Source organism: Caloenas nicobarica, chromosome 13 (genome assembly GCF_036013445.1).
Source record: "Caloenas nicobarica isolate bCalNic1 chromosome 13, bCalNic1.hap1, whole genome shotgun sequence".
Classification (NCBI taxonomy): Eukaryota; Metazoa; Chordata; class Aves; order Columbiformes; family Columbidae; genus Caloenas; species Caloenas nicobarica.
This window is the reverse complement of record NC_088257.1, coordinates 10,747,646-10,774,806: the sequence shown is the minus strand read 5'-3', so window position 1 is coordinate 10,774,806 and position 27,161 is coordinate 10,747,646. Positions and strand designations below refer to the sequence as shown.

At 42.1% G+C, this 27,161-nt stretch overlaps 2 protein-coding genes across 5 annotated transcripts; both read right to left on the bottom strand.

The window, feature by feature from the left end:
* Positions 1–1,755: 1,755 nt before the first annotated feature.
* C13H5orf15 (chromosome 13 C5orf15 homolog) lies at positions 1,756–8,678 on the bottom strand. The gene is made up of 3 exons (XM_065644180.1): positions 8,538–8,678; positions 5,048–5,646; positions 1,756–3,320 (listed from the first exon to the last, which is right to left on the bottom strand). The coding sequence occupies exons 1-3, from the start codon at positions 8,638–8,640 to the stop codon at positions 3,189–3,191; spliced, it is 834 nt and encodes a 277-aa protein (XP_065500252.1). The 5' UTR covers positions 8,641–8,678; the 3' UTR covers positions 1,756–3,188.
* A 1,076-nt stretch (positions 8,679–9,754) lies between these two features.
* On the bottom strand, positions 9,755–26,846 carry VDAC1 (voltage dependent anion channel 1). 4 transcript variants are annotated; one of them, XM_065643875.1, is made up of 10 exons: positions 26,743–26,829; positions 20,588–20,675; positions 20,012–20,081; positions 19,393–19,442; positions 18,282–18,434; positions 18,139–18,191; positions 15,177–15,404; positions 12,047–12,197; positions 11,527–11,588; positions 9,755–10,709 (listed from the first exon to the last, which is right to left on the bottom strand). In XM_065643875.1, the coding sequence occupies exons 3-10, from the start codon at positions 20,076–20,078 to the stop codon at positions 10,502–10,504; spliced, it is 972 nt and encodes a 323-aa protein (XP_065499947.1). In that variant the 5' UTR covers positions 20,079–20,081; positions 20,588–20,675; positions 26,743–26,829; the 3' UTR covers positions 9,755–10,501. The 4 variants fall into 4 exon arrangements, with proteins under 4 accessions (XP_065499947.1, XP_065499944.1, XP_065499945.1 ...); XM_065643872.1 differs by having other exon boundaries at positions 10,533–10,709; positions 11,531–11,588; XM_065643873.1 differs by lacking the exon at positions 26,743–26,829 and adding an exon at positions 26,527–26,655 and having other exon boundaries at positions 10,533–10,709; positions 11,531–11,588.
* Positions 26,847–27,161: the final 315 nt, after the last annotated feature.

The window sequence follows — 27,161 nt, the reverse complement described above, 5'->3', positions numbered from 1 at the left end:
AGCCAGCTACAATCACTGTCAACCTGACAGAGCAAGATTCGTCCCAAGGACTTAAAATACATTAGCATCTGAGAAGTGAATCCGTTTAGACGATTCCCCAAATGAAACCCACTGTTTAAGGAACTTCGAGGATTTCAAATTCACGTTAATTCCCTGTGAATTTAAAAACATTCGAATAAGCTGCCCTCAGTACCATTGTTGAAGTGGCTTATTCAAAACAATATTTGTTTAAATATTTAAAAGACATTTTTCTTACTTGTGAGATAAAGAGGATGCGCACAATAGCCAGAGCAAGCAGAGAATAACTGCTGGGAGTGAAGTGAGGCACAGCTGCACCCTGCTAGAGAAGGCACGCACGCCAGCCACCATTTCATGACCTCAAATATCACCTACCTAACTCAAATATTTCAGCCCTGATTATGACTACCAAGAGCAAAAGGCTCAAGATCTGATTTTTCGCCTCTAAGGTAACCTCAAGTCGGAGCATCTTCAGAGAAGACAGCTCAATGGACACTGCAGAAAATAATTTATTCACTTTTGTGTGCAGCCAAAGCCAGCTGCAGTCTATTAGGTCTCTACACTGTTGGGCGCGCCTAACGAATACTAAATCTGAGGGACAAGTATTGGCACAACGCAGCTAAACAGCGGAGCGTTTGAAGATGCGATGACTGCAAAACAAACCGCAAAGAAGCGGGTTGAGTTGACATTAAGCCTTTGACAGTTTTTCCCAAAAAAAAACTCTCAGAAAAAAGCAATCTTGCTCTTAGCTGTGTGCATTTCTCCTCCAGTAAAAGTTACCAGGTTTTAAAAGTGTGGGTTTGGTGGAAGGAACAGCTCAAATGCTGCAAAGTTAATAAATTGCTCTCAGTCTTTTCACAAGGACAAAGAATTTGAGGGAGGGAGAGCAAGGAAACGCAAGATTTTTCCACTATTGATATATAGTCTTAAAGAGGACACTGTTAGTCAGTCAGAAAGCCTGCAAGAAAACCATTTTGGTCGCTCAGCTGAACTGTGCTTCAAAAGCTCTGGAAGACATCCAAGACGGAATAAGGTGACACACCTGTGAACTCCAGAAATCAACAAAATATGCCTTATTTCTACTAATGTAGGTCAATGTTAATTTTCTACATTTTTTAAACAATAGCTAGTATTCCAGCTATTATATTCAGTCAAGTGGCTGAAAAAGTAACAAATGTAACAATGGACTACCAGCCTGAAAGGAACCACTGTAAATTGCGAACATACTATCATCTAATGTCAAACCTACTACACTTTATGAATGTTATTTAAGGAGACAGCTACTGAACTTCTTGGGTGGAAAAACATCAGCCTACCTCTCTCCAATTCCAACATTTAAACATCCTAAAGGAGCTTTGCAAAGTAACTTTTGCCTTTGGATCCTGCCCACAGCAGTGTTACATCTTAATGTGGGCACTTTCAGGCAAGAGCTTCCAAGTATCTTCCATGAGAATCATTAATTATACAACTTAGGTAAAAAATTACTTTTTAAAGAACTTCTTAATTCCTACAGCTTAAAGGATTTCATTTAAGCCTTGCTATCTACCCTACACACTATTTAACAGATGTATAAAACAAAACTCTGTATACCCCCTACACAGAGGGGAATTTAATCAGCAACATAAAGGATCGTTTTGAACTGGTTGCCCAATCCCAAGCAGAAGCAAGCTCTTTATCGGAAGGTACCGTAGAAAAGCAGTGAAACAGTTAAAAAAACCACAAGCTTATTATTGTCATTTATTTTAAAAACCTTATTCAAAATACTAAGTGATACAAGTCCAAATACCATAAAAATTACTGCAAGAAAAGAGTTTTGGGATATTTTGTTTGTGCTTTACTGCTTGTGGTTATGAAAAGAATGCATTTAACGGTAGGATTTAGAACTTTTAGCACTTCATTCATAAGGTACCGTCATGTCTTCAGACTCCTCATGCCGACAGCAGTAAAGCTGATTTGTCCAAAATGTTACATAACTACTTGAATACCAAGTCATTAATTATGGGGTTCTGATCCACCATTATTTACATACTTATCAGTCTGAAAACTAAATCACAAACAGAATGTACAGAAAACTAAGATTTTATATTTTACAACTCATAAAAACATAAATAATGAAAGTACAAAGGACAAAATTAAAAAAAACCCTACAGTACCAGTAACTTGATTTACATTAATGCATAAACATTTGTCAAAAATTAGAGTGCGCTGACCACAGCCTGGCAGCCCCACACACCGTCACTTTCATCTGCCTGTTACCTGGGTCAGAATAACAACAAAATAAATTATCCTTACATTCTCAGCCCTCTCCCATTTAGAACATAGCAAATCACATAACTGTTTCCCAAGTGTCTTAAAATTCAACAGAAAGCTTCAATTTATTGAAAGCCTGTCAACTATCTATATTAGTAAGATTATACAAGGCTTATTTTCCATTCATTAATTACAAAGATAATAAAAGAGTCATAAATACAGTTAGAGAAAAAAACTGCTCAATAAGCTGCATACCTTGACAAAGACCATGAGTATTTTAAAGAAATATATGGCATATAACTTCTGAAATAAAATGGTTTATACATAAATCATTTTAAAATTATTTACAGCATGAACACATCCAGAAATTATGAAGTTGCCATGCTAGCTCTTCTGCCTAAAAGAGGATCAAGATATGGAACAAGAAAACAGAAGAAAAAAAAACCGAAACAAATCCAGAAGAAAGTTTGCAACGTCAGGATTTAAGCACAGAAGAAAGTAATTTTATTTTAAATTTGCAGTATAGTGGGATTTATGAGCCATGTAAGTGATTGGCAAAGAGATCATTAATTTGATTTAGTAATGACAAAGTCGTTAATTTATCAGACCTAAAATATTTTATGCTTATTTTTGTATTACCACTATTAAGACTGCTCCAGATAGAAGGAATGATGCTTAATGAATGGAAAGAGCACTAATTATTAAACTCTGTATCTTCATAGTTGATACAAAACCTGACCAAAGTAGCAAACAGATGTATCATGCCCTTGATCTTGCATGAGATTTAATCTCAAAACCACCCAGGTCAGAGAGAGTAAATCTCATTTCAGCACAAACAGCATATTTAGAATACCTGAATATCATTACATGACTAGGCAGGCAAAGAGTGAAAAGTTCAGCAAACTCAAATCACAGTGCTTTCAAAATACATAGTCGTTTGTTATTTTCAGGGAAGGCATTGCTTCATTAACATTTTGATCCAAACGATGATATTCTACTGTCCTAGAGCACAGGCCATCCCTCCATCTTCGACTCTGGACCAACAAGAAGATCTGAAAGAAAAAGCAGCCAATTTACATCATGGTATGCAGAAATATTTTGAGGCTGAGAGACAGCGTAACAGTTTTATTGCTATCACAGTTCTACCCCTGGGCAGTGGCAACGGCGTTACTGTTGCTATAACACACGGCACCAGGAGTCACCCGTTTCCCTACTGTCCTTGTCACCAAGTCATCAGCAACCTCGGCTGCAGTTTGGCAAAACCACGGCATTCAACCCATAAGTCTTTCGGTAAAGACAGGTGTGTGGCTTCTGAAGTACTGCATATTACAGGCTATTAAACTACCCCCCAGATGGTGACATTTGTTAGTTTGTTCATCTTACCTACTCTGGCATTTCACTCACTAAAAATAATTGTATTACTGGTGCTGAAACAAAAGGCAACAGAAGCAGCAATGGTATAATTTGATCAACTTTTTCTGCATTACAGCTCAGTGCCCCCTTCGGCAACATCAGCAGAGCAGTTAAAGAGGTTATATGACAAAACACCCATGTGATCAGATTTCTAAATGTTTATTATCTTCACCCTATGTAGCCTTGTTTCTTACTGACATCATCTAAGAATCCACTTTACTAGACAGGGCAACTATACTTGCAAAAGGGGAAATGGGCACGGGGTAAAAAAGAAAAGGAGAACCTAAACTAATTTGACTGTTGCTTCACAGAAATACATGCCACTGTCTACGTATTCAAAGTACTAGTGTATTTTCTGCTCCCAAAATTACTTCTAAAAGAAAAAAGTAATATCAACAGATAGCTTTTCAATTACCCAAATGACAGTACAAGCATCATCTCACTTATGTAGCGAAGACATTTTTTATCACTTATTTGAACTTCCCTCAAAGTTAAACTTTCAAATGTAACACAGTCTTCAATATTTTCCTCTATAAACACTTAGCAATGCATATACTCAATATGCCACTGTACTGTAAAGTGTAAGTTTCTGGGGTTTTTTTAGCTGTGTTCTTTTCAGAGTCCCCCAAATCCTCAACCAAATCAGTGTTCCCTAAAAGAATAAACACTAAATTTTCCTCATACCTAAACCCATAACCTATTATTTAATTGCAAATTTGTGTATGCATCTGTACAGGGTCTGGCTGGGCTGGAGTTAATTTTCTATGCTAGCAATATGTTTTGAAATAACACTAATCAGGCTACTTCTGAGATATAGAGAATTAGTTTGTACTGAAAAAGCAATTATCTGAAAACACTAACTGTGGGCTTCTCTACATCTGGAAAAAGTGTTAAAAATTTCCTGAAAGTTTGTAGTTATATCATAGATCTCCTGAGGGCTTAAAGCCCGCCTTAAAGTGAATACTTTTTATGAGGGTTACCACAGTTACAACAAGAACATTCCCGCATCATTTGGGATTAAACCTTCCTTAATTTGCTGCTTAGAATCCCGTGCAGAAACAAAATTAGTTAATCAATCACCTTCACTCCACGTGCCTCAGGTTTCATTGATAGAATTCCTGTTGTACACTGCCAGTGCCCATTACTGAACGGATTGATTACAGACGTTATCAATTAATTGATCTTCTAATCTAAAATGTCTGATTCAAGTTTATTTTCATTGAGCAGATAAAAGTAACAAGACTAAGTGATCAAAGATTTCATTCTCCAAAAAGCTAAATTCCTCTTTTATAAAAAAGTGTACACACAATGCAACTTCATTTTTAATACTAAAGCTGTTTCTCTCACCCTTCCCCAGCATACCTACCTTCCTCTTATTGTGATAGGTGACATAAACAACAGCTACTAAGAAGGCAACTACAACCAGATGAAAAAAGAAATGGGTGTCTTCTTCTTCCAACCCTGTGACAGACACATCTTTTATCTTCTCATCAAGGGTCTTTATCTCCTCATTGTAATTACTAATGGTGTCAGAGTCATCGTCTTCTGGCAGCTCTAGGTCTGGGTTGTATCTGGCATTTGGTGTCATTTCGTAAGCAGGATAGTCATCTACTCCATCTGACTCCATAGTTTCTTTTATGATGGGTGGTGAACTATTTAGTGTGTCTTTCAGACCTGTTAGAAGATCTTCTTCCTCAATTCTAGTATCTTCAGAAGCATCAACATCCATTTCAGATACAGGACTAGCAGTCACCACGTGAGAGAGAACATACGGCAGAGAATCACCTTTTGCTGTAGATGGTTTTACTGCGGTCACAGAATCGATTTTAGCTGTTGTTGGGCTCACGTCTTTTTTTGGTGAGGTTATGCTCTGCAAGTCATCTGTCAAATTTTGGGATCTGTTTAGTGTTTCATTCTCACTCTTAAAAGAAATATTTTTTTGAAGTATCTCCACTTTCATAGAATCTGAGAAAAGGATGAAAAACAGTCAATGTTAAGTACAAGGCACCAATCTCCCGCAATACTTCAGTTATAAATGAAAATTATTGCAAGGCATTTACTTTATAGGCAAGAAATCATATGATGAACAGGGCATATTTCACACTGCAAACTTTTTATAGTTCACATGCAGAAATATACACTCTTTTACTTCAGCAACTTCAAAAGAGAAGTTTTGAGTGGGACAGGAACTAAAGCCTGGAAGCACATGCTTACTAGATTAGTATGCCAAAGTGTCCTTGAAAACGTTAGCATGCATATTTTCCAGACACAGAACTTCAGAGACGTGTCCTCCCTCCCTCTGTGAATTTATGATGCCTTGTACAATCATACGTGATTAGTATTTTCTCCATCATCAGACTCCTTCTGTCATAAAATTTGGTGAAGTCTGTCGAGGAAGATGTTCTCACTAAAGCTTTTCCTACAGTTAAAAGTTTTTCAGTCTTTCACCATTGCATATTCTGCCAACAAAAATGAGAATACACTGCAACGCCTCCTTCGGTCAGGTCACAAGGTCCTAGCATCTCTTCCCAGGCACCTACTTTAATTTAATTTGTAGAAACAGAAAGAGATTTCCAACCTTATGTTAACCCGAACAAAACTACTGTACCACAGGTTAAAAAAAAGCTGAAGAAAGGGCGATCTGACTGCATATGCTCCTGTAGGAAAGCCTTTTGTCAGCAGCAAGTTATTATAATGGAGAAAGTCAGTAAAAGTGCTACATAACAGTGCAGCCTTGGGCACATTCATAATCTCTCCAATGCTGGGGTGGCTTTGCAGAACTACATAAAAACCAAGGTGAGTATTAAAGTCACATGCAGGGCCCATCACCCTCTTCTCTACTCAAAGGAAGGTAAAAACAGACGTACAGGGAGTTTAGAAAAAGCCAATGTTTTTTTAACCCTAAAAGAAATAGCAAAGAGCAAACTATTCATGTTTACAGCACGTCGCCTCCAGATTCAAATCAGGAGGCACTTTAAAAATGAAGAACACATTTTAGACTTTCAGTACACAACATAATTTAAAATAGTGAAACCATACTTGTCTTGTATTTTGGCATGCCAAACTTTTTTTAAATTTTCTGTTTTAAAAAAGTAAGAATACTGCTATTAAGTGCTTCCAAGTTCACTGGAAAGTTACAGATTCTAGAAATGAAGCATTCAACCAACTGCTTGTGTCAAATTACTTATAAGTAAAATATTATACAGGGGACATTGAATGATGTTATTCATGAAACGTGTATTTACAGAGGATCAGTTACAACAGACTTCTCCCTGTTTACATGGTACATGTTCCCAGTATGAACTGCCCTTTAACTAACTAAACCAGAAAAGACCCAGCTAATACCATCTGAAACAGACATTACAGTTCCTCTCTGTTAAAGTTTCAAGTCATCTATTTTACATCTAACACACTCATGGTTGCTGAAGAAATTACTGGTCTGAATTATCATACCAATGTTAACTTGTTCAGCTCTTGTACAGAACAAGTTTAGGGAATTCTTATCTCCCTTCAGCAGTCAGACCAGCTAATTGCATACGTGGAGATAAACAAGGAAAGGCAGCTGCAAGGTAGTTTCAAATTTATAGCTAGTTGGTACATTACAAGTGAATAGACAAAAAGTATTAAAAAGTAATAGTTAAATTGATTGAAATACAACCAACCATATTTTTCCTATAGAACGACACTGCATGTGTCCTTACACTTCCAATGGTTCTTAAACTCATTTTAACATGGAAGGTTTAGAAGGATATATGCCTAAATGCAAAGGACTCCCACCAGCTAATGCTGCAGCTTCAGAGTGAGAAAGAATAATTCCTCTGATTCCTAAAAGAAGTGATTTATTGTTTTAATGGTAGTAGCCAGCTTAGCAACTACACCACAATTGATTTATGATATCCACCCGGAACTATTTGGCATTATAAAGGGTGGTTTCGCTGTTTACAGTTACACAACACTGTCGGATGATGTCAGACGCAGTGCCTGAACTCCAGAGATGCCTCAGCTTCAGAAATAGATACTAACGTTCTGTCACGGGGACAGAACTAGCAGCACAGCCCTCTTAGTAAACACTGTAAGTAAAAACATGTGACGGGGTCAAAAATCACTTCCATAAAAGTTACTTTTTAGAAAGCAAGTTGTTCTGTGATTTCTGAAGTGAAAAACTCTTTTGTTTCCTACAGGTTTGGGTCCCACATCCCGAACCTCTTCCTTTATTTCTGCCTACCCGTGAGAGCAGGTGCAGGGCAACACAAACAGAGCTGGTTCAGCTGAACTGACCGATGAGCCAGAAAGGAACCGCCAGCTCAGAACAGCCTTCAGGAATTCCCTTTCTCTCACTGCCCAACCAATACTCCATCTAAAACAAAGCGGAATTCACTGCACTTGAAATATGTATTTCTTATAGCACTTGGTTACAGTTGGTCTGTAGGCTGAAGGGAAGTGGGGAAGAAGAAAAAAAAGGACTTAACTAGGAGTCTACCCACAAAATAACATAATCTTATTTTCGGGAGCGGGAGGGAGAAGAGGGGGGCTAAAAGCAGGCACCCAACTAGAACAATTAAAACGAAATACTAAGTCTGATGATGGCAGCAGACAGCTAAACTGATCTCGGCAGCAGCGGAACAAGGCGCTCTCCCGCACACCCGCCGAGCCAGCAGCACTTTCCGCAGCCGCTCCGCCCTCAGAGGCCGGTTCCCGAGGCCGGTTCCCGGGCCCTGCCCACAGCCGGGCCCCGCCGGCCCTCATGCCCAAACGCGCTGCAGTCGGAGTCCGGTGACAGACCGGCGGGGCTGCCCCGCAGCGCCCGCAGCCCCCCGCCCCTGCGGCCGCCCGGCCCGCCCCCCCGCCGTGCTCACCGGAGGCCTCCTGCCCGCGGGCCGCCAGGGCCCAGCCGCAGAGCAGCAGCAGCAGGCAGAGAGCACGGCCCGCCGGGACGCCCCGCTCGCCGGCGGCCGCCATCTTCCCGGCACCCCGCACCGACGTGGCGATGGCTCCGCCCCCGGCGCCGCGCGGGAGGGGGCGGGCACCACGCCTGCGCGGGAGGGCGGGTCCGTCCGCGCCGCCGCTGAAGCGGCTGCGCATGCGCCTGGGCGGGAAGGAGGAAGGGGGGAACGCCCAGGGTGTCGGGGCGGGCGATAGCGTGACAGGAAATAAGGGTTTTCCTTCTTTCAGACAGAGGTCGACATAGGGGGTTGGGTTCTCCAAGCACCATCACAGCCCCGGGGTGCGGTTCATCAGAGCCCGTGTGCGTGACTGGGTTTTGCGCTCTGTGCGGAGTTCGATAGATGCGTGGCAAAATGCTTTCCTGTTCTCACCTCAAGTGAGGCAATGCAAGCCCTGAGAGAAGCCTTGAAGCTGATCATGAGGGAACAAATCCCAAAACATGGATGTCCCGAGCATGAGAGAACCAAGGTGGAGCCCCAAGCCTTCCACAGACTCTGGAACAGCAGACAGCACAGCATCCAGGAACACGCATCGACTTCGAGCATTTGCCATGTTCCTGCGACTTGGCTGCACGCAGCTTGTTTAACTCAGTGAAGGCTGGAAGCGGACCACTTCTCCCACGAGTGTTCAGTTAAATATTTGAGATAAAGCATACTAAGAAATAATCAGGAAAGACTTGTGCTAAGAGTGAACGCAGAGGGTGTTGCACAATTTGCGGGCTGGCACTGGAGCAGATCAACCGTTTCACAGAGCGGTGACGCCATTGCCTCACCAGCGCGTCCCCTGTGCCGTGGCCACAACATACGAAAAACTACGGAGTTTTAATGAAAAGCCACCCAAGTTTATCCCAGCCAACAACTGTTCATTGTTCACGCCTATTTGTTTATAGAAAGGTAATTCAACTTGGTGAACTCAGCAATGAAATAAACAAGTCAAACATATTCATATGTGCAGTTGCCAGAGCTCAGCGACCACTGAAACATGGCCATGTCTGGAACTTAAATCTACCAAGTATTTGTTGCTTGTGTGGTACAAAATACACACTAAAATGTTGCCAGTCTGCTTCTAGAGCCGAGAATTAATATGAAATTGTTTTCACAATAAAGGCAAAGTAAAAGGTGATGTTTCAATATTTTATTCAAGTTGGGTTTGGGTTTTGTATCCATTTTTAGTAGTGTCAAGTACAGCATTTTAGGGTCTAGTTCCACACAAAATGGAAGACTCTCTAAAAATTTACCCATTTAGTTGCTAAAAAAAAGTGGTAATAATAAAACAAAAGTCCATTTCAACTTTAGTGATGCAACTATGTGATTGCAGTTAGAAAGACTCTTCCCTGATTATGGCCCCATCTTACAGCTTTCCAGTCAGTGCAAGGGAAAGGAACCACAACACAGGACAGGTAGTATTGGCTGAGCCACAACAAACCTCCTCCGCAACCAACTTGCACAAGGTGGACAACCTAAAGCATTCTGGAGACAGCTGTAGGTGTAAGGTAACAAAAAAAACCTAACTATCATGAAATGCCTATCTAAAATTAAAAAAAAAAAATCCCTTTTTCAGACAAGTTTGCACATTCCATTGTGAATTGAAACCTTAAGTGTCGGAACATTTTGCTTACGGAATTAGCAGTACAATATAGTGGTCTGCAATTCTTAATGTCTCAGTTTTTATACCACATTAAGATATCCCTTGTGCAGTCAATACATTAGTGAAGGTAATCAATACCCTCCTACTTCCTATCATGTGGTAGCTGACAGATGTGATGGGGAGTAACATTTAAAAAAAAAAAAAAGCCTGGAATTAAGATTTTTTTTATGCTTTTGTCTCCACTTCTTTAACAACATCATTTTTAAAGCTTAGCTGTCTTGAACCCAGACTAGCAGGACTGATACTTAGCAATACTCGCATCCCAGACATAAAACACTGAAAGGTACACTATATTCTGAAGGTAGCTATGCTGTATTTTCAAATTAGCAATTGTAGAATCACTCCTTATCCTTGAAATTCCAATCCGAGACCAAGTTTGTGAGCACCTGCATTGACATTCTTGCCATCCAGCAAAGCTGACAAAGTCATTTTGATACCTGTGAAACAGAGAAAATGAGGGAAAAGACAACTGTTAAAACTTGGAATGAGCTTTATGGTCAGGAAGTGCAGCGTCTGTGTTGCAGCTTTAATTTCTTGGGTAGGTAGGTTAATGTAATTCGGCAGCGAGTCTTGTAAGGACTGGGAATTTTAAAGTGCTTGGCAGACATGAAATCTTTCTGAATTATGGAAGTTATAATAAAATATGGTGATAGATATGGCTTTTTATCACTCCAAGTAATTAAACCTCTTGGTCAGTTCACTGCTGCTGGTCTACTGATTAATCTAATTTTAGAGTTGAGTATTATGAAAAATTGGGACCTTGATACATACCCACCTTTCTAAACCACTTTAAAATCCAGGTATGAAAAGGCCCAAGCCCTGTCTACTGTAATATCTCACATCAATCACCTTGGTATTCTGGCAGCAGATTTATGAGACTACAGCAGTAAGATTGTCCTCTTCCTAAACCGGGGGACCTCGAGAAACTCACATTTTCAAGCAAAAATAAACTCAGTAATAGGAGGCCTCTGAAAAGTACTAAAACCACATTTACTTATCTGTGAAACAACTAATTGTAGGTATATTTTGTATCAACATAAAAGAGTATCTGACTGGTCAGTGGATGGTGGTGTCTAATAATTCTGCTTCCAATAGACATCCAAAATCAACAGAGCAGTCCCTGGAAAAGTTCATCACTGACTTACCAAGTGGAACAGCAGTGTTACAAAATGGTTCACATTTTCTCACAAAAAACCTCTTTGATATTTCCAGACTAAAATACCACTTATTGATTCTGAATTTCTTCTGCATAACTTACCTGGCTTTAAAGTCTGAGTGTATCCTAATCCGATCAGACTGGAGTTGTTCACTTTAGCCTTAAAGGGAAAAAAAACCACATACGTAAATAATTTAGTATCTTTCTTCCAAGTCCTTCCTGCTTGAAAATTAAGTGACACCTTTTAAGCAGATAAAGGATTTCATGTTTTCAATCACAAAAAAAATCTAGAGTTAATTTTGCCATAACTTAAATCCAAAATCTCAATGAATCTACAGTCACTATAGAAAACAATGTTTTTATTACATATTTTTTAATATTTTAAAGACTGACATGAAAAAATTCTCAAAATAGTGCCCAGTAATATGATAAAACATTCTCTGTCACTTTTAGGAAAAACACAGTAGTGCTCTCATGCTGCCAAAACCAGGACAAACAGATACATGTGCCAACTCTACATCACAAAACCATCAAAACCCAGCTTTGCTGATGTAAAGGTTGCTGCGCGTTTCCATTACGAGAGCCTATTTTCAAATGCACGTAACTGTCCTCACTCACAGAAAAAGAGGCATCTTGGTCAATCTGGTACTTGGCCGCTATTCCAAAGCGGGTGTTGCTGTTCCCAGCTGTCCAAGCAAGATTCACAGCAGTTTCCAGTTTATCGTTCACCTTCTGGTAAATGGAGCCGCCAAATTCCGTTCCATCGTTCCTGGAAGGAACACATTAGTCTGGTGTTAAACTGCACCCCAAAACAATCACCTTTTTTTTTTTGCCAGTAAGATCTATATTTGTAAAACATTCACTTACACCTCATTTAATATCCCTGTAACAACTAAGACTGAGACATTAGGCCAGATGGGTTATGAAGTCATTTTTAAATGCTTAAATTCATTGATGGTTACTGTATGTCAACAAACAACTTGTGAAACTGAAAAAAAAGCCATGACAGACTATCAAAAACAGACTAATGATGACAGCTTCCCATTCTCCCTTCCCTCTCGATGGGAGTCTTTGTAGTAAAGAGATTAATTCTTCGCTGCATATCTCCGAAATAATTATTTTCCCAGGCATATGTGTTCCTGGTGCCCTGAGCAGCCGTCCTAGCGCTGCCTCAGCAGTGAGCTTTTACCAGACACAGATGAACTGTGTCAGAAGTGAAGATGTCAATTTAATGTCCAACTCTATTGGCACTTGCAAACGAATTACCATTTGTAATAGTCCTTATGGTACATCTCTACTGTGGTATCTCTCTACTAGAAACTGAAATGAAACTAATTTGATTTTGCAGAGAGCACTGGCCAACAGCTGAATGGTGACAGCCTCCTACCACTGCTACTGAGTAGCACCACTTCCAGTTACTACTGACACCAATGTCACACAGGGGATAAAGTCTGGTAAATAAATTGCAAAATTTTAGAGCATGCAGACCATAAACACAAGAGCATAAGACTTTGAAAAAGCCTTGCACTCCTTGTAAACCCATGAGCATCTGGATTTCCATTTTCACTCATTTTCTTAAAAGAAGATACAAACATATTGCACAAAACAGGCTTTAAACCACAGGAAGACCTCTGCAAATAAAATACCTATGATTATTTCTAAACTATGAAATAATCTTGTTCCAATTATTAGAGCATGCCAAACCTTAAAAATAGGGGTAGATTTAGAATCTCTCCACTTTTACCCCTTTGGCCTGATGTTCCTCAGTTCATGAGTTGCACAAACAGTAGTGATGTGCCTATTCAAAAGTTCGAGCAATAGCAGCAGCCTTTGAAATGCGTAGAGCAGTTCCTCCAGAAAAACACTACAATGCTTACTTCAGATAAGACTGAAGCTCACATATAACTGAATGTGCTTGGCTTTCAAGAAAAGGAGGGATTAAAGAGGACTGAGGAGAGCTGGTTATACAGGCGGATTTTGTGCGAGGTTCCAACACAGCTCTGTTTTGACCTGCAACAATGCAGGGAGGGTGGTCTGAGCTATGCTTAAAAAATTAGGAAAGTCATGTTTAAAACTAGAAATTATCCATCGTTACCTCCCTTTAGTTATTATTATTAAAAAAAATAATTAAAATGAAAAAGTCAAGCCTCTAATTCTAACAGTAATAATAGCACTTTTCGGATGCAGATAAAAAAACATCATCCTATGAAAGTGAACATATTAAGGCCCCATTAAGGAAAGTAACTTGCTGAAGTCCCCAGCTGGTCTGTGAAATGGCCAGGAACAAAAGACGATGCCTCAAGCCCCACCTAGTTAAATTATCAGCTCTGCCACAGCGTCCCTGTGAAACACTGCGCTGTCTCGATACAATGGCTGAGCAGGCGACTGATGGAGCTCCACACACACCTCCTTCTGGGGTTATATAAAAACTCAGACACGTTTCAAAGCTGAAACCCGTCAAATACCTAACTAAGATTTCTATCCATATCACAAATTTATGATTTTGCCTGTCAATTGGTAGAGTATGAATATTAAAAAAACAAACTGTGTGTCCTCCTGAAGATGATTTATCACCCACATACGATAACAGCAACCTCAGAAACAGACCCTTGGGAATCCAAGAAACAGTACAGTTCAATCTGAGCACCTGCTGCTGTTATGAAGTTATTTTCTGCAGTTGCTTTTATTAAGGGTAATAATAATTACAGCATTTTACAGCAAAAGCCAATAATACAATGTTTTGAACTACTGCAGTATAACGAAGTCATTGTGCTTGAAGGAAGAACTCCTAACACTGACTGGAGGGGGACCCCACATATTGTTTCGATGAAATTTTTCTGCCCGCAATTTTGTGCTTTGGCAATCCTTCAAACATACTGTCTGGGCTGTGAAGGTTCAATTGTTCTTTGAGCCATGTGAGCTTCCTAAAACAGATCTCTGCAAAACAGCATGAAACAGAACAGAAAGTCTTTGAAGAAGGAGCTCCAGGAAAGCAGAGCAGTTGTTCAGCCCCTAAAAAGGAACAGCCTGCAATGGCTCAGCTATACGTGAAATATCCAGTTACCCAAGGGAATGGATTAGGGATTGCCTAATCTTAAAAATCTGTCTTCTCCAAAGGCATAAGTGGTTTTTTTAACAGGAACAGGAGACAGAGAAATAAAGGTTTTCATGGAATTTGGTCCTGGTTTCCCACTGCCCATGCATTCAGGAAGGACTAATGCTTGTGTAAATAGATTATTAGGAGCTACAATACTACAAGAAACTTTTATACCATATCTCTTCCAGTACTAAAACAAACCAACTCCCTATCTCTTCCATTCATTCCCTTTTGTCTGTTCTTGTTCATCCTCTGATTAACTCTTTTATCTACAGATCAAACCACCATTTTGTTAGATTTTGATATGTGCAAAAGGAAGGCATTACTGTTATTTCATGAAGAATATTTTTATAACCCCCTTGTTTCATTACTACACTACTAGACTCTAATCATCTCTATCTGTCAGAAGGATAGACACTGGATGCTTGGGTGCTCAGTGAGTTCCAGCTCCTTCCATCATGCACTCCCTCATATAACTGAAAGAAAAGTTAATGCAGCTAAAAAAATGCAACCTGCCATCTGAAATGAAGAAGTAATTTCAAATCCACCATTTCCTCTTTCACCACTGCTGAAACTCCATTCCCTTCATTGTTCTAACAAGCAGCAAAATCCTTTCAAATTCCTTTTTAATGCCTGTCTGCCAATACTTACACATTGGTATGAAGCTGGAAGTCATCAGTCTTATAGCCAACAGCAAAGTTGCTCTGGGTTATTCTTGACTTCGCCGTCTCAAAATTCATTTGGTAACCTGCCAGCCACCCGTCATAGCCAACCACCAGGGCTCCGTGTATTGAAGGACCAGCAATATCAAAATCCATGTCGCAGCCAACATTGATGTGTTCCCTTTTGTACCCTGTCTTAACTTTAGCGCTCTTTTTCCTACAGAGAAAAGAAAGAATCTCATATCTTTGAACCGATACACTTATAGGTAGCAATTAAATCAAATCAGTTACTTTAACTTGGTGTAATAGTGCTTGAAGACAAAGTATACATATCTGGAGAGCCACATGGTATGTCACCTTCTTGCCTTTCACATTTGAAAAAACCCCATTCAGCTACAGTGAATTATTTGCAACCAAGTAATAAAATGTGGTGTGGCACCCCAGCGAGCACTTCTGGGCTGTGCTCTGAAAAGCAGCGGCACAATAAGCCAGACTGGAGGTGACAAAAACAAATCCTTATCTCCAACTAATCTGATGGGTTTGGAAGTTTGGTAGAGATAGGGAAGGAATGGAACCTGCAGCAGTTTACAAGTTTGCCACGGAAAGTCAATAGTAGCTGGCCTGTCCCAAACAAATAATTTTTAGAAAAACCTAGTGAACTGGGTAATTTAATTTACTGTGACAGACATCAAGAAATCACTGCTTTCCCTCCAGCATCCTGAGGGAAAGTCTCTGCTGCTAAGGAAGGAGGCTGCCTCAGTGGCTCTGACACCCCTTTCTCTCCTTAGGATGCTTTATGAAGTTTAATGGTTACAGCCATGAAAAAGGCTGCCAGGTTAATGCAGAAATAAACTTCCCTGAGTCACTTGTTTCTTTTTATACTACTGGCCAGGTCAGTGTTCTCCCATGTATCCTCAGGTCCGTTTCCATCAAGGGTTCAGATCCTCACAGGGCAAGAGAGTTGCATCTAATATATTCAGCTACTCTTATGTAAGATTTATTTCTTCTCTTTTTACCTTACAAGAGTCTTCTGTGTTTGAACGAATCTTTTACCGAGATCTTTCTGGAAAAGTCAGGCTAATTTGAAATTTCAAATCAACCTTCCACTTCAGCTAGCAAAAACAGTCTCCAAGAACTATTTCAATGCTGTATCAGACCCACATAGAGATTGCTCTCATTTTTATTATTTCAGGTTCAGGAATTTCTTGTGTTTTGCAAAATCAGACATAAAAAGCAAGAGTGCCAAAAGCACTCAGCATTAGCTTGTCTGCAACTTCTGTAGAAGTCAGCAGTACCTGTCCCACCAATGTCAATAGGGACAGAGCCAAGCTAACACAGGGCACTCCTACATATGACTTGCCCTGTTGAAAGACCCGTCACAGCCAGTAAGTAGGAAGGAAGCAGGAGAAGGTGTCTTATATTCAGACATGATGCATCCCTAAACCTAAACCAGGTCATACCAGGATTGAATCTCACTCAATTTACTCCGATTATAACAGTCCCACAACGCAACTGTTACAACTCAGATACTATAGTGTCTGTGAAGTGCCTAAGAAATAGCTGTAGAACTGTAATTTGTCATTCATTCCTGTACAGTTTTTTTCTTTTTTACTTTTTTAAGGAGCCTACTGATGTCTCTGTTAAGTTTAATGGAATTTTACAGAAGGACAAAGCGGACCATAAAACAAGATACAAGTCAAAGAAACAAGGAATTGGTTACTTATGAGAGGAAATTGAAGGACAAACCCAGAGATAAAACTTGAAGAATATGCACATAGTAACAAACCCTGAAATTTGGCAAGGACTAGTGGTATACTGTGAAATTTTGGTGAGCTACCCTCATTATACACTCATTTTAATGCAAACACACACCTCCTCATTGAAGGCTACCTGCCTCCAGAAGACCCCTACACTCACTGAGCACGCGTAGAAGATTTTACATTTACTGTACCTTTAAACTGAGCCAAGAAAAGTTTGAATCAAGACTTTTAAGTAGGCGTAAACATGTAAATATTGGGAGTGGTCATAAAATGAAAATGTACAAATGTATTATGCAATTGTTTCCTGGTGTGCCAGCTTCACAAAAGATTGCATAGCGCCCCTTTCTGCGCAGAACTGTGAATAAAGCAAATACCTCGACCCTGTGTGTTGATACCTGCACACCAGGTAACAATGCCACCTTTTGGGGACAACACTACCAGCTAAGAAATAATTACCAACAAACACTAGAGATTATTCTGGTTAACAAATATAAAAAATATCTAGTTGATGTAGAATTGGGAATAGACTGGAAGCAGGTGACAGCAGTGTGCTGCTCTGGGAAGCTAACATGCAGAATATTTTGACTCACTGGCAGCATTGCCTGTAAAAAGATAATCAGGGGAAAAAAAAATAAACTAACATCTAGACCTACAGCTGCTGCTTAATTCCTCTGGCCCACATAAAACGTGGCATCCAATCACCATGTCAGAAATACTCATGTACCACCAAGGCACGCTGCAGCCAGCGCGAATTCGGATGATGAATTCAGCTCGGGAGAAGAGCCCAATTTCTGTGTCGACCTATTAGAGCCGTGGCCAACTGGCTCCCAGAGCTTGTTAAGCTTTGCATTACAGCTGACTTGTTTAGCGCTTTTATTCAGACAGTAGCTTATCCTCTGACATGGCCAGAAATAAGCAACAGGGGTGCAAACAAAACCTTTTCTTCTCATCCTAATTCTGACTGTAATTGTCAAGTTATTGTATTTAAAAGTTTGTTTGCGGTATCTTAGGATTAAAAAGGGATTGTTAATACTAAGATTTAAATCAGGTGTACATTATTTCATCATACATAGGCTGATTATTACTGTTGCGGTATCTTAGGACAGGAGGAGTAAAGAAGCAAGACAGTATTCTGGAAAACTAAAATTAAAAATGCCTTTTCTTTGCCACTTGAGGTTGCTCACTTCTTACCCGGTGTTGGGAGAGAAGGAGGAGTCAAAGGTCAGCTTCAGGCCACGTGCAGGCTGAAGAGAAAATAAATTCACTGGTTGGATTCATCATTAGAGATTGTCATAAATTAATCTGTAAATTGCATATTTTGAGCCAAAAACTACCTTATCTTCAAGAGTAATGTCAGTGCCTAGTGTGTTGTCGGTGTTCCACTTTTCTGTGAAGATCAATCCATATTCCACCCATTTGTATTTTGTTTCCAAACTACCATTAACTTTGCTCGTTTCGGAGTTTGCTGAACCTGAGCTTGTAAATTCCTAAAAGGAAAAAAAAATATTACATATATACACAATATATATCTATTTACAAATATATATATATTTGCGGGTAGGCAAATACTTGCAGAACATACTAGTCATTGTAATTTGTGACATTATTCAATATTGCTAAGTTCTCAGAAGATTTAAGAACATGTTTGCTAGTCATTAATATCGACACACACTTGCCCCACAAAAATTGTCAGTGTCAGGGAGAAAAAGCATTGCCTGCTGAGGGAATGGCTGTGGGACAGGAACATGGGTAACTCTTACCAGAATAACACAGAATTAGGTGCTGGTTTGTACAAGCTGTACCGGTGAATCGGCATGCAAGTCTGGAAATGCTTCATAGAGATATTCTAAATATTAGCTCCAATACACACTATACTTGTTTAGAGACTGGTAAGAAAAAGAGCCTACAGCACATTTAGAAATGATACTGTCTGAAATTCTGACCACAGGACACAACTGTGTGCAAGCTCACTTCTAAAACTGATTATTGGCAAAACATTATTTTGAAATGCTCATTAAGAGACCCCCAGAGAGTTTGTGCCCCATGCGAGCACAGAGGTAAACCAAAACCTTTCCAGGAAGAAATCCATGGGGGAGTACAACCTCTCAGAACGTGAAACCAGCGTATTTCTGCTCGTTCAAACCAGTAAAGCAGGAGGAAGGCACTGACGTGTCCTCTGAGCGCAAGCCGTGGCGATGGCCTCAAGTAGCAACATGATTTTTTTTATAGTAAGCAATTACCACAGTTGCAAAGGAGCCCTTCACTGTGTCTTCTACTCTAATTTGTGCACAGTCTCATGTAGTACGCAAAAATTACAAAAGCAAAGTAACTTGTAAGGTTATAAAATGTTAAGGAGGGAGTAAGGGATTCGACTTTTAGAAAGAAATATACGGTAAAAACAAGAACATTGCGATGTTTTAGATTTCAATGTCTTTCCAAACTCACCAGTCCATTTTCAGATTTTGTTTTCAAATCGAGTTTTACTAACCCAAAACCTAGAAGATAAGGAAAAAGTATGAATTACATATATGTTAATTTGAAAAACAGTTCAAATTTATTTCTTAAAATTCCCTTCTAAAAATCCTGTGAACTATTAAAAAAAAAAACCAAGGGTACAGTTATCAAACCATGTGTTTTTACGAAGCAGATTACGCAGCTCATGCTCACTTCAGATAGCACTTGACTGATTAATCCTACTGACCTCAGCAATATAATTGGGACCAAATTAGGTAATAATGTCTTTGTTCATACTGAGCAGCACTTTATTCATAAGCAACCTACCAACATCAATTATACTATTCATGATACAAGGAAATAGTCAAAATACAACACACAATTTTCTTTGAAAAGAGACAACAGTCCTACAGGGAACAGGAATCATTTTGTCAAAAGAAAAGTTACCCTCCCCTTCCAGACAGCAAGAGCAAGGTGAAGCTACAATAGAAAAGTCTCTGGGTTCTAATGCAAATTATTGGAATATTTATCAGAGAGAACTAATAAAATCCTAGCAGTTTCGGGAATCAGGTACACAGTGAAAGACTAAATTTATTTTGGCTTTATTTACCAAATCCCTTGTTGAAAACGTCTCTGGCAGGTTTGCCCAGATCAGCATAAGCAGGTGGAACAGCCATTTTCTGGAAGGGAAAAAAAAATAAAAAGAAAAAAAAAGAAGGAAATTACAGTGTTCAGAAACTTGTTTAATTAATTTATGCAACAAGAAACTTAATTCCATTACAGCCAATTTGATTTGATTTTGCTCATTAGCCAGCAGAAGCAATCACCATGCATTTGCCACTGAGGCTGACAAACAGGTTGCAAACCAAATATATATATACAGAGATATACATATATGTAAAGAAACTATGACTTTCTGAAGAGGAAAGGCACAGACAGTTCTCTTATCAGTATAACTGCATGAATGAATGACTTCTTTTTTTAAAACAATTTATCAGAAGCGTTTCTCCTGTTTCTTGCAGCAGATCTATGTATTCTCATGCAAAGCATTAGGGCCTCAAGTCATCAACTTAGCAAATGTAGCCAGGAGAGGCATCGAGCATCAGGAACATCTCTCTCCCCCTAATTCACAGCAGCAAATGCATATCACATATGTTAGCAAAATCAATAAATGATCATTCTTCACCTTCAGTTTTCTTTTACTTTGGTACTGCTGCTAATGGTTTAAGATGTCTCCTTAGACATTGACCTTTAAGTGTTGTTTGGTTCATGAACTGAGGAAAAAAAAAAATAAGAGCTTGCTGAGAAAAATTAAGACTGAAGGGATAGAATCATAGAATCGTTTGGGTTGGAAAAGACCTTTAAGATCATCCAACTGTTAACCCAACACTGTCACTAAACCATGTCCCTAAGAACCTCATGTCCACATCTTTTAAATCCCTCCAGAGATGGTGACTCCACCACTGCCCTGGGCAGCCTGTTCCAATGCCTGACAGCCCTTTCCAGGAAGAAATTGTTCCCAAGATCCAACCTCAACCTCCTCTGGTGCAACTTGAGGCCATCTCCTCTTGTCCTGTCACTTGCTACCTGGGAGCAGAGCCCGACCCGCCCCGGCTCCAAGCTCCTTTCAGGCAGTTCAGAGATCAGAAGGTCTCCCCTCAGCTCCTGTTCTCCAGGCTGAACCCCCAGCTCCCTCAGCCGCTCCCATCACACTTGTGCTCCAGCCCCTTCCCCAGCTCCGTTCCCTTCTCTCCACTCGCTCCAGCACCTCAAGGTCTTTCGCATAGTGAGGGGCCCAAAACTGACCCCAGGATTTGAGGTGCGGCCTTACTAGTGCCCAGTACAGGGGGACGGTCGCTGCCCTGGTCCTGCTGGCCACACTGGTGCTGATACATGGGGTTGTTGTGACTCAGGTGCAGGACCCAGCACTTGGCCTTGTTGAACCTCATACAAATGGCCTTGGCCCTTCAGTCCAGTCTACACTGGGATGCTGGGCAGTCAGGAGGGGTGGCCACAACCCTGCTCTAGCCGTCAAATGCAGACTAGAGCTCTCTGCAAAGCCCGGGCAGCTCTCTCCATCATGTTTTCTTCAGCATGGATGCCAACACTGCCACGTGTGTCCTCACTTTCCCATCTCCGGGCAGGCGCTGACCATTCTTAGTTCAGTATCTTCCTGCAAGAAATTCAATGCGTTCCATTTTCTCTGCCACTGAGAAAACTGTCTCATTGTATACGGAGGAGAAAGTAGAATCCTGAGAGGCACAAACCAACAAATCTACGTTCTTACCCAAATACAGTAATTTGTTCTAGGGAAGCAAAGTCAATCTGAAATGATGTACACCTTCTGTCTTTATAGACAAGATTTCATCATTTTTAAGAAGCAAAAGAGAGAAATCATACTAACAAAGCTAGTCCTCTCAATACCAGATGTTGCACTAAAATTCCATACTCCCAAACTTTTTGGTTATGCAAAAGTAATCACCAGCTTATTACTTAAGCATGCAAATGCTTTAAAAATTGCCTGCCAATCCTTACTCCAGACTACTCAATGTTAGCAGAAAATGATTCTTTCAAACCACAAACAAAACAGCTGGCTCTGAACATGAGGGATGCTCCCAATCATCCCTCTGGCTGTAGACCTGGGTGCAGGTCTCTGGGTGAGCAAACCACCCCACGACTATCACACAGGGAGTCTCAGCAGTCGCTCAGCGCCTCAAGCACTCCATCCAACAAGTTGCTGCCTGTTAAAGCAGGATATTGCTATGGCATAAATGAAGAATCCCTGTCCTGGAGGGAACAAAACAGATCTGGTGGCTAAATAAAAGCAATTAGTCTTCTCAGAACATAAATAAAGCAGGATGCAAGGGCGCCACACTATGATGTAGCTTCAGTTGTGGAGATGACCTGGACACACCAAGAAGTCTTGTCGTCTCTTTCCAGGTATAGCTCAGTAATAAGTTGCAACCCCAAATATGTATGCAGCTAAACAGTTAAATTAAAAAAAAAATAAAATAAAAAAACACCACACACACACCACACCGAAACCAAGTATTAACAAATTTTTTTAAAGTAATTCCTCTGCTGCTTACTAAAGCCCCTGTAAGCAGTGGCCAGGGACCATCTTGGAGATCATACCCTAAAGCCAGAGCTGAGGCAGGACTGGGAGAGGGATGGGAGGACTCAGAGGGTTCTGTGTGTGTGTGTGTGTGTGTGTGTGTGTGTGTGTGTTCAGGAAACACTTCTTCCCTGCCACAGCACCCGTGTCTCATGAGAACCCTCTGATGGCAATATCCATTTAGCATCATCGAAAATTAAAAATGTTACAAATCCCTGCATTTAAAAACCAATCTAGCTTTGAAAGATAACGCAGCCAGCTGCACTTTGGAATCTACCAGATATACTTTACCAATAATCCCTTTGAGTCACTTCGTAAAATCAAAATATTTTCTTGAAAACTGAATGCTGTATGCTTTTGGTTTGGATTTTGTAGGTTATGTTTTTCCCTTATCCAAGCCCATGGAGCCAAGTTTTGCTCCCACCAACATTTGTGCATCTCCCCAGGATGCAGCCGGGCTCGCTGGAGGGCTGAGCTGTGACAGGCGGCTCCTCTGCTGCAGTCTGGGCTGGGGCTGCAGGACGGTGCGAGACATCAAGATCTCCCCTCAGGCAATTACTATAATTAAGGGACAATATTGAAAGCCAAACCCCTGCTGCTTGTAAGGCAAATCATGTAATGCACAAAGAGCAAGGTGTTTAAAATTGTCAAGCATGGAAAACACTACGAGCTGGGTAGGTGGTGGTGAACTTCGCTGTTGTCAGCAAGAAAAAAATAATTATTTCTGTTTGCACTGGCTAATCAGAAGCCTCTTGTTTAACAGATGGAAAACAAAACTGATTACATCCTGTGTGAGTGCAGGTTGCAAGACAAGCATGCTTAACAAGGATTCAAACTCTTAAAGGATCAAGGAATGGCCATGGCCGAGTGCCCTTGCTTTTCAACAGCGGGATCCCAGCACATTAACTCAGATTAGGTTAGGGCTGAAACGAATTCACGGCTTTTATCCTTGTCCAACTGTGCAAATAGCTCAGTGAGTGCGTACCTCAGCAGGCCAAGTAGCATATATCGAACGCATTCTAAGTAGGAAAATAGTTTTGTTTTCTTGAGTAGGAAATACTGTACTGTAAGTCATGACCGAAGAAAACGTGCACTGGGGAGTAAGCTGCAAGTGCTGCTGTGAGCACCACAAACACCTGATTTGTATTTGTCACCGGGAGAAAAGCTGCCTGTGGAGCTGTAGGACCCAGGAGCAGCCCTGGTGAAGATTTCATTAAAGACAAAGCACTTCCAGCAGGCCGAATTTGAGTATTTGCCAGTGTCACAGATGGCAAAGTTTTCATTCTAAGACGTAGTTCTGGGGAATTAAATCAAAATCGGCCCAACAGGCAGCAAATCCCCAGGGTGCCCTTGGCAAACGTAAGGACTGGCTGCAACCAAAGGAAAACTCTTCTCTGCTTGCTAACTCTCCTACGTGCCCAAGTTAAAGTTTCCCTGCACAGACTTATCAATTTTATGATACTACATGAGGGGAAGGAGCAATCTACAAATTTAAGAATAAAATCCATTATAAGAATAAAATTCCCACGAAGACAACAGGAGTCTGTCGGATTCAATGCTAAGAAAATAAAAAGGTTGGATTTAACCTTACTCTAGCCACGTTTGTTCCTAATAAATTGGAATTCGTATACCATTTCTTGATGGTAACAATAGCTCTGAGCATTTCAGCACCCCATCTCCACAAGCAGTACCCCTGAAAAGATGGTAACTGCAGAGCTGACACGTCCCACCGGCGTGTGAGCCGGGAGGGAAAGACAGCATCGGATTATGAGAGCAGGTACGGTCTGTTTGCATGGGGGAAAAGCACACAAGGGTCTTTTGCCTCAAGACTTTAAAATAAAAATTATTTCTCATTTATCTCTTTAATTAAAGGAAAAATTATTCCTTGGTATGAGGCAACTTTTAAGCACCTTTCTGGACGCCCCAGCCTGTGCAGTGTCACCTCCCAACCAACATGTTGTACCAATAAATAGACCACGAAGGCAGGACAGGGCCCAGCTCCCTCCGCATGGCACTGGTGTCCCTGTCCCCGTCCCCCCTCCACATCCCAGGCTGCCAGCTGAGCCAACTGGCTTGCACAGTCCTGGCTCCACAGTTTGGGTTTTATGATCAACCAGATTCAAAGCCTAATCCTGCAGAGGTTTAAAAACCCGCCTACCCGTAAATATGTGAGTAGTCCCACTGAGGTCAAACATCAAGTTTGGCACATTCACAAGTCTTCTGAGAAGCCAGTATAAGTACGTGATTTGTAAATATTCTGCTTCATGGGACACAATACTTAACAACACTTTTTGCCCCAACTTGGTACTGCGCTGACGTCATACAATCCATACACCATTATGACTCAAAATTTAACATTTTCAGTCCACAGTTTCTTTCATGCGTTCCTACCACAGCTTTGCTTTTGAACCACAAACATGATGGAGCAGATTTAGTTTTTAAAGACTGGTCTATGCACCATCTCTGTAGCCCAAGAAATGCTGGAGCATAGAGGAGACAAACACCTTAAAAGCAAATATAATGATTTCATCTATACTAATATTCATGGAATTAAAGACGGACCCTCCTCTTAATTGCACGGGTATAAATTAAGAACGACAGCACCATACAGAAACCCCTCATTAAACTATCACATATAAGTATCAATTAAACAAAGTTGGGGGATACTGCAGCCTGCTGTAGCTACTGTACTTACTAAAACTGCAAGGGAAGAACAAAGATCCACATAGCCTATATGTTAATTAAACATTCAGGTTAACTATCTGTTCCTTTCAAATATCTGCAGAGGAGATGAGCAGGTGCAGGGCTCAAAAGGGACACATCCCTCACTCCCAATCTCACTGCTGAACACCCAACGCCAGATCAATGGGGGCAAATAACTAAAATGCCATTTTGTTTCCAGCACAATGTGCCAGCTCGCTCCCCTCACACAAAAAAAGGAGCATCCAACGCCCGGAGCGCAGGCTGGGGAGCCGGTGGATGGGTTTTGCTCTACCTGCAGCAGATGTCAAAGCCAGGAGCGCCCACGCTGTGCTCCTGACTGCGCCCAGGGCTGGGGACATCACGCCTGCTGCCATGGCAACCGACAGTGATGTCCCACACAGCATCACAGACCCCACGCCACCTGAGACGTGGGCAGGGAAGTGCAGACTGTGGATCAGCGTAAACCTCCAATGGAGAGTCCTGGGAGGAGGGATTACTCTGGGACGTGCAAAAGCCCTTTTTTGAAGGAATTATGCCAAAATTTCATAGCTGAAATTCCATCAGACAGGTGATTATTCAACCACCCACTGCACTGACCAAACTGCAACACGCTTCTGATCCTGTCTAAGAAACGAGATGGGATCCGTTTCAGCTGGCATCACTATAAATATTCCCCAGAGACACAACCCTGCGTCAGTCAGTATACATGAGTCAGCTCTGCTTCGCTTTCAGAAAAAATTGTTACTTTTTTTTTTTTTTCTTTTCCTACAAATGCTCAAAGACTGAATGAGCCTTTCACCCTCCAGCAAGAGTTGTTCCCAGGAAGGGCTGTGATGAGGCAGAATGGAGGCAATGGCACCATTGCGGCTGGGTCGGGAGGGCAAAACCGAGTCCTCCAGATTTTTAAAACCGACATTATTCCCCTCCCCCAAGTAAAGCACTACATTTTGAGAATAAGCAAAATGAAACAAAAATCAGTCTGGCTGCTTGGGGTGGGGTTTGGGTGCAAGTCAGGACGAATGTGCCCACCTGCAGAGGAAGGATCCCAGGGGTGCGGACGAGCCAGGTGGCCGGGATGCCGGCACCAACGCGGCGCTCAACCCGGGCAGGTGCGGCCGCCGGCCACCCGCGACCTTCGCTCCCCGGGAACGCGACAAACGCTCCGCGCTTGCGGAAGCGTCCGCGGAGAACCCGCCCGCCCCTCCGCGCCCGAACGACCTTTAAATCCCCGTCCCGGGGCCCGCGCCCGCGCGGCTCCGGCCCGCCCGGGTCCCCCCGCGATGCGCCGGGCAGCGCCGCCGCCTTACCGCACGTAACCGCCTGCCCGCCCGCCGCTGCCCCGCAAACGGGCCCTCGTTTCGCAACGCCCGTTACGACGTTCGAAAACAGTTATTCCCGTTCTGCCAGGCCGCGGACGGCACAAACCCTCCGGGTGGATGCAGATTGCCCCCACCCGTCACCCGCTGTCGCGGGCCCCCCCCACGCCGCGGCTCGGAGGGGACGATGCCCGGGACCCGCCCTACCTGCCCCCGCCGCGGCGGCAGCTCCCGCGCCGCGCTCCCGCCTCGGCCTCCTCCGGCGGCGGCTGCCCCTGCCCGGCGCCTCCCCGGGCGCTGCGGCGGCGGCGGCGTGACGGCGGGCGGGGCCGGGCGGGGCGGACCGGGCCTTGCCGCCCCAGCGGCGCGCTGCCCGCGGCGGGTCGCGCTGCCCCGAGCGGCCCCGGCACAACGAGCCGCCGCGGGTCCGGGCCCGGGTGCGGCACCGGGAGCCCACCGGCCCCAGGGCACAGCTTCCCCGGGATGTGCCGGTTCCAGCCCCGGAGCCGCCCAGGGCACCTGCAGCACCTGGGTACTCGGGTCCCCCCAGCTCTGGTGGAAGCTCCTCATTTAGTCGGAATTCGTTAAAGTAGAATTGCCTAGAAGAGAAGGTTCAGGGGGGACCT

Excerpts from the sequence above, each read along its gene's own strand:
- C13H5orf15 (XM_065644180.1), bottom strand. The coding sequence starts at position 8,640 with ATGGCGGCCGCCGGCGAGCGGGGCGTCCCGGCGGGCCGTGCTCTCTGC. Across the intron at positions 5,647-8,537 it reads CCGCGGGCAGGAGGCCTCCG|ATTCTATGAAAGTGGAGATA; the intron begins GTGAGCACGGCG and ends TCCTTTTCTCAG. Across the intron at positions 3,321-5,047 it reads CCTATCACAATAAGAGGAAG|ATCTTCTTGTTGGTCCAGAG; the intron begins GTAGGTATGCTG and ends TTTTTCTTTCAG.
- VDAC1 (XM_065643875.1), bottom strand. The coding sequence starts at position 20,078 with ATGGCTGTTCCACCTGCTTATGCTGATCTGGGCAAACCTGCCAGAGAC. Across the intron at positions 12,198-15,176 it reads TTCCAGCTTCATACCAATGT|GAACGATGGAACGGAATTTG; the intron begins GTAAGTATTGGC and ends TGTTCCTTCCAG. Across the intron at positions 10,710-11,526 it reads CAGACTTTAAAGCCAGGTAA|GTATCAAAATGACTTTGTCA; the intron begins GTTATGCAGAAG and ends TCTGTTTCACAG.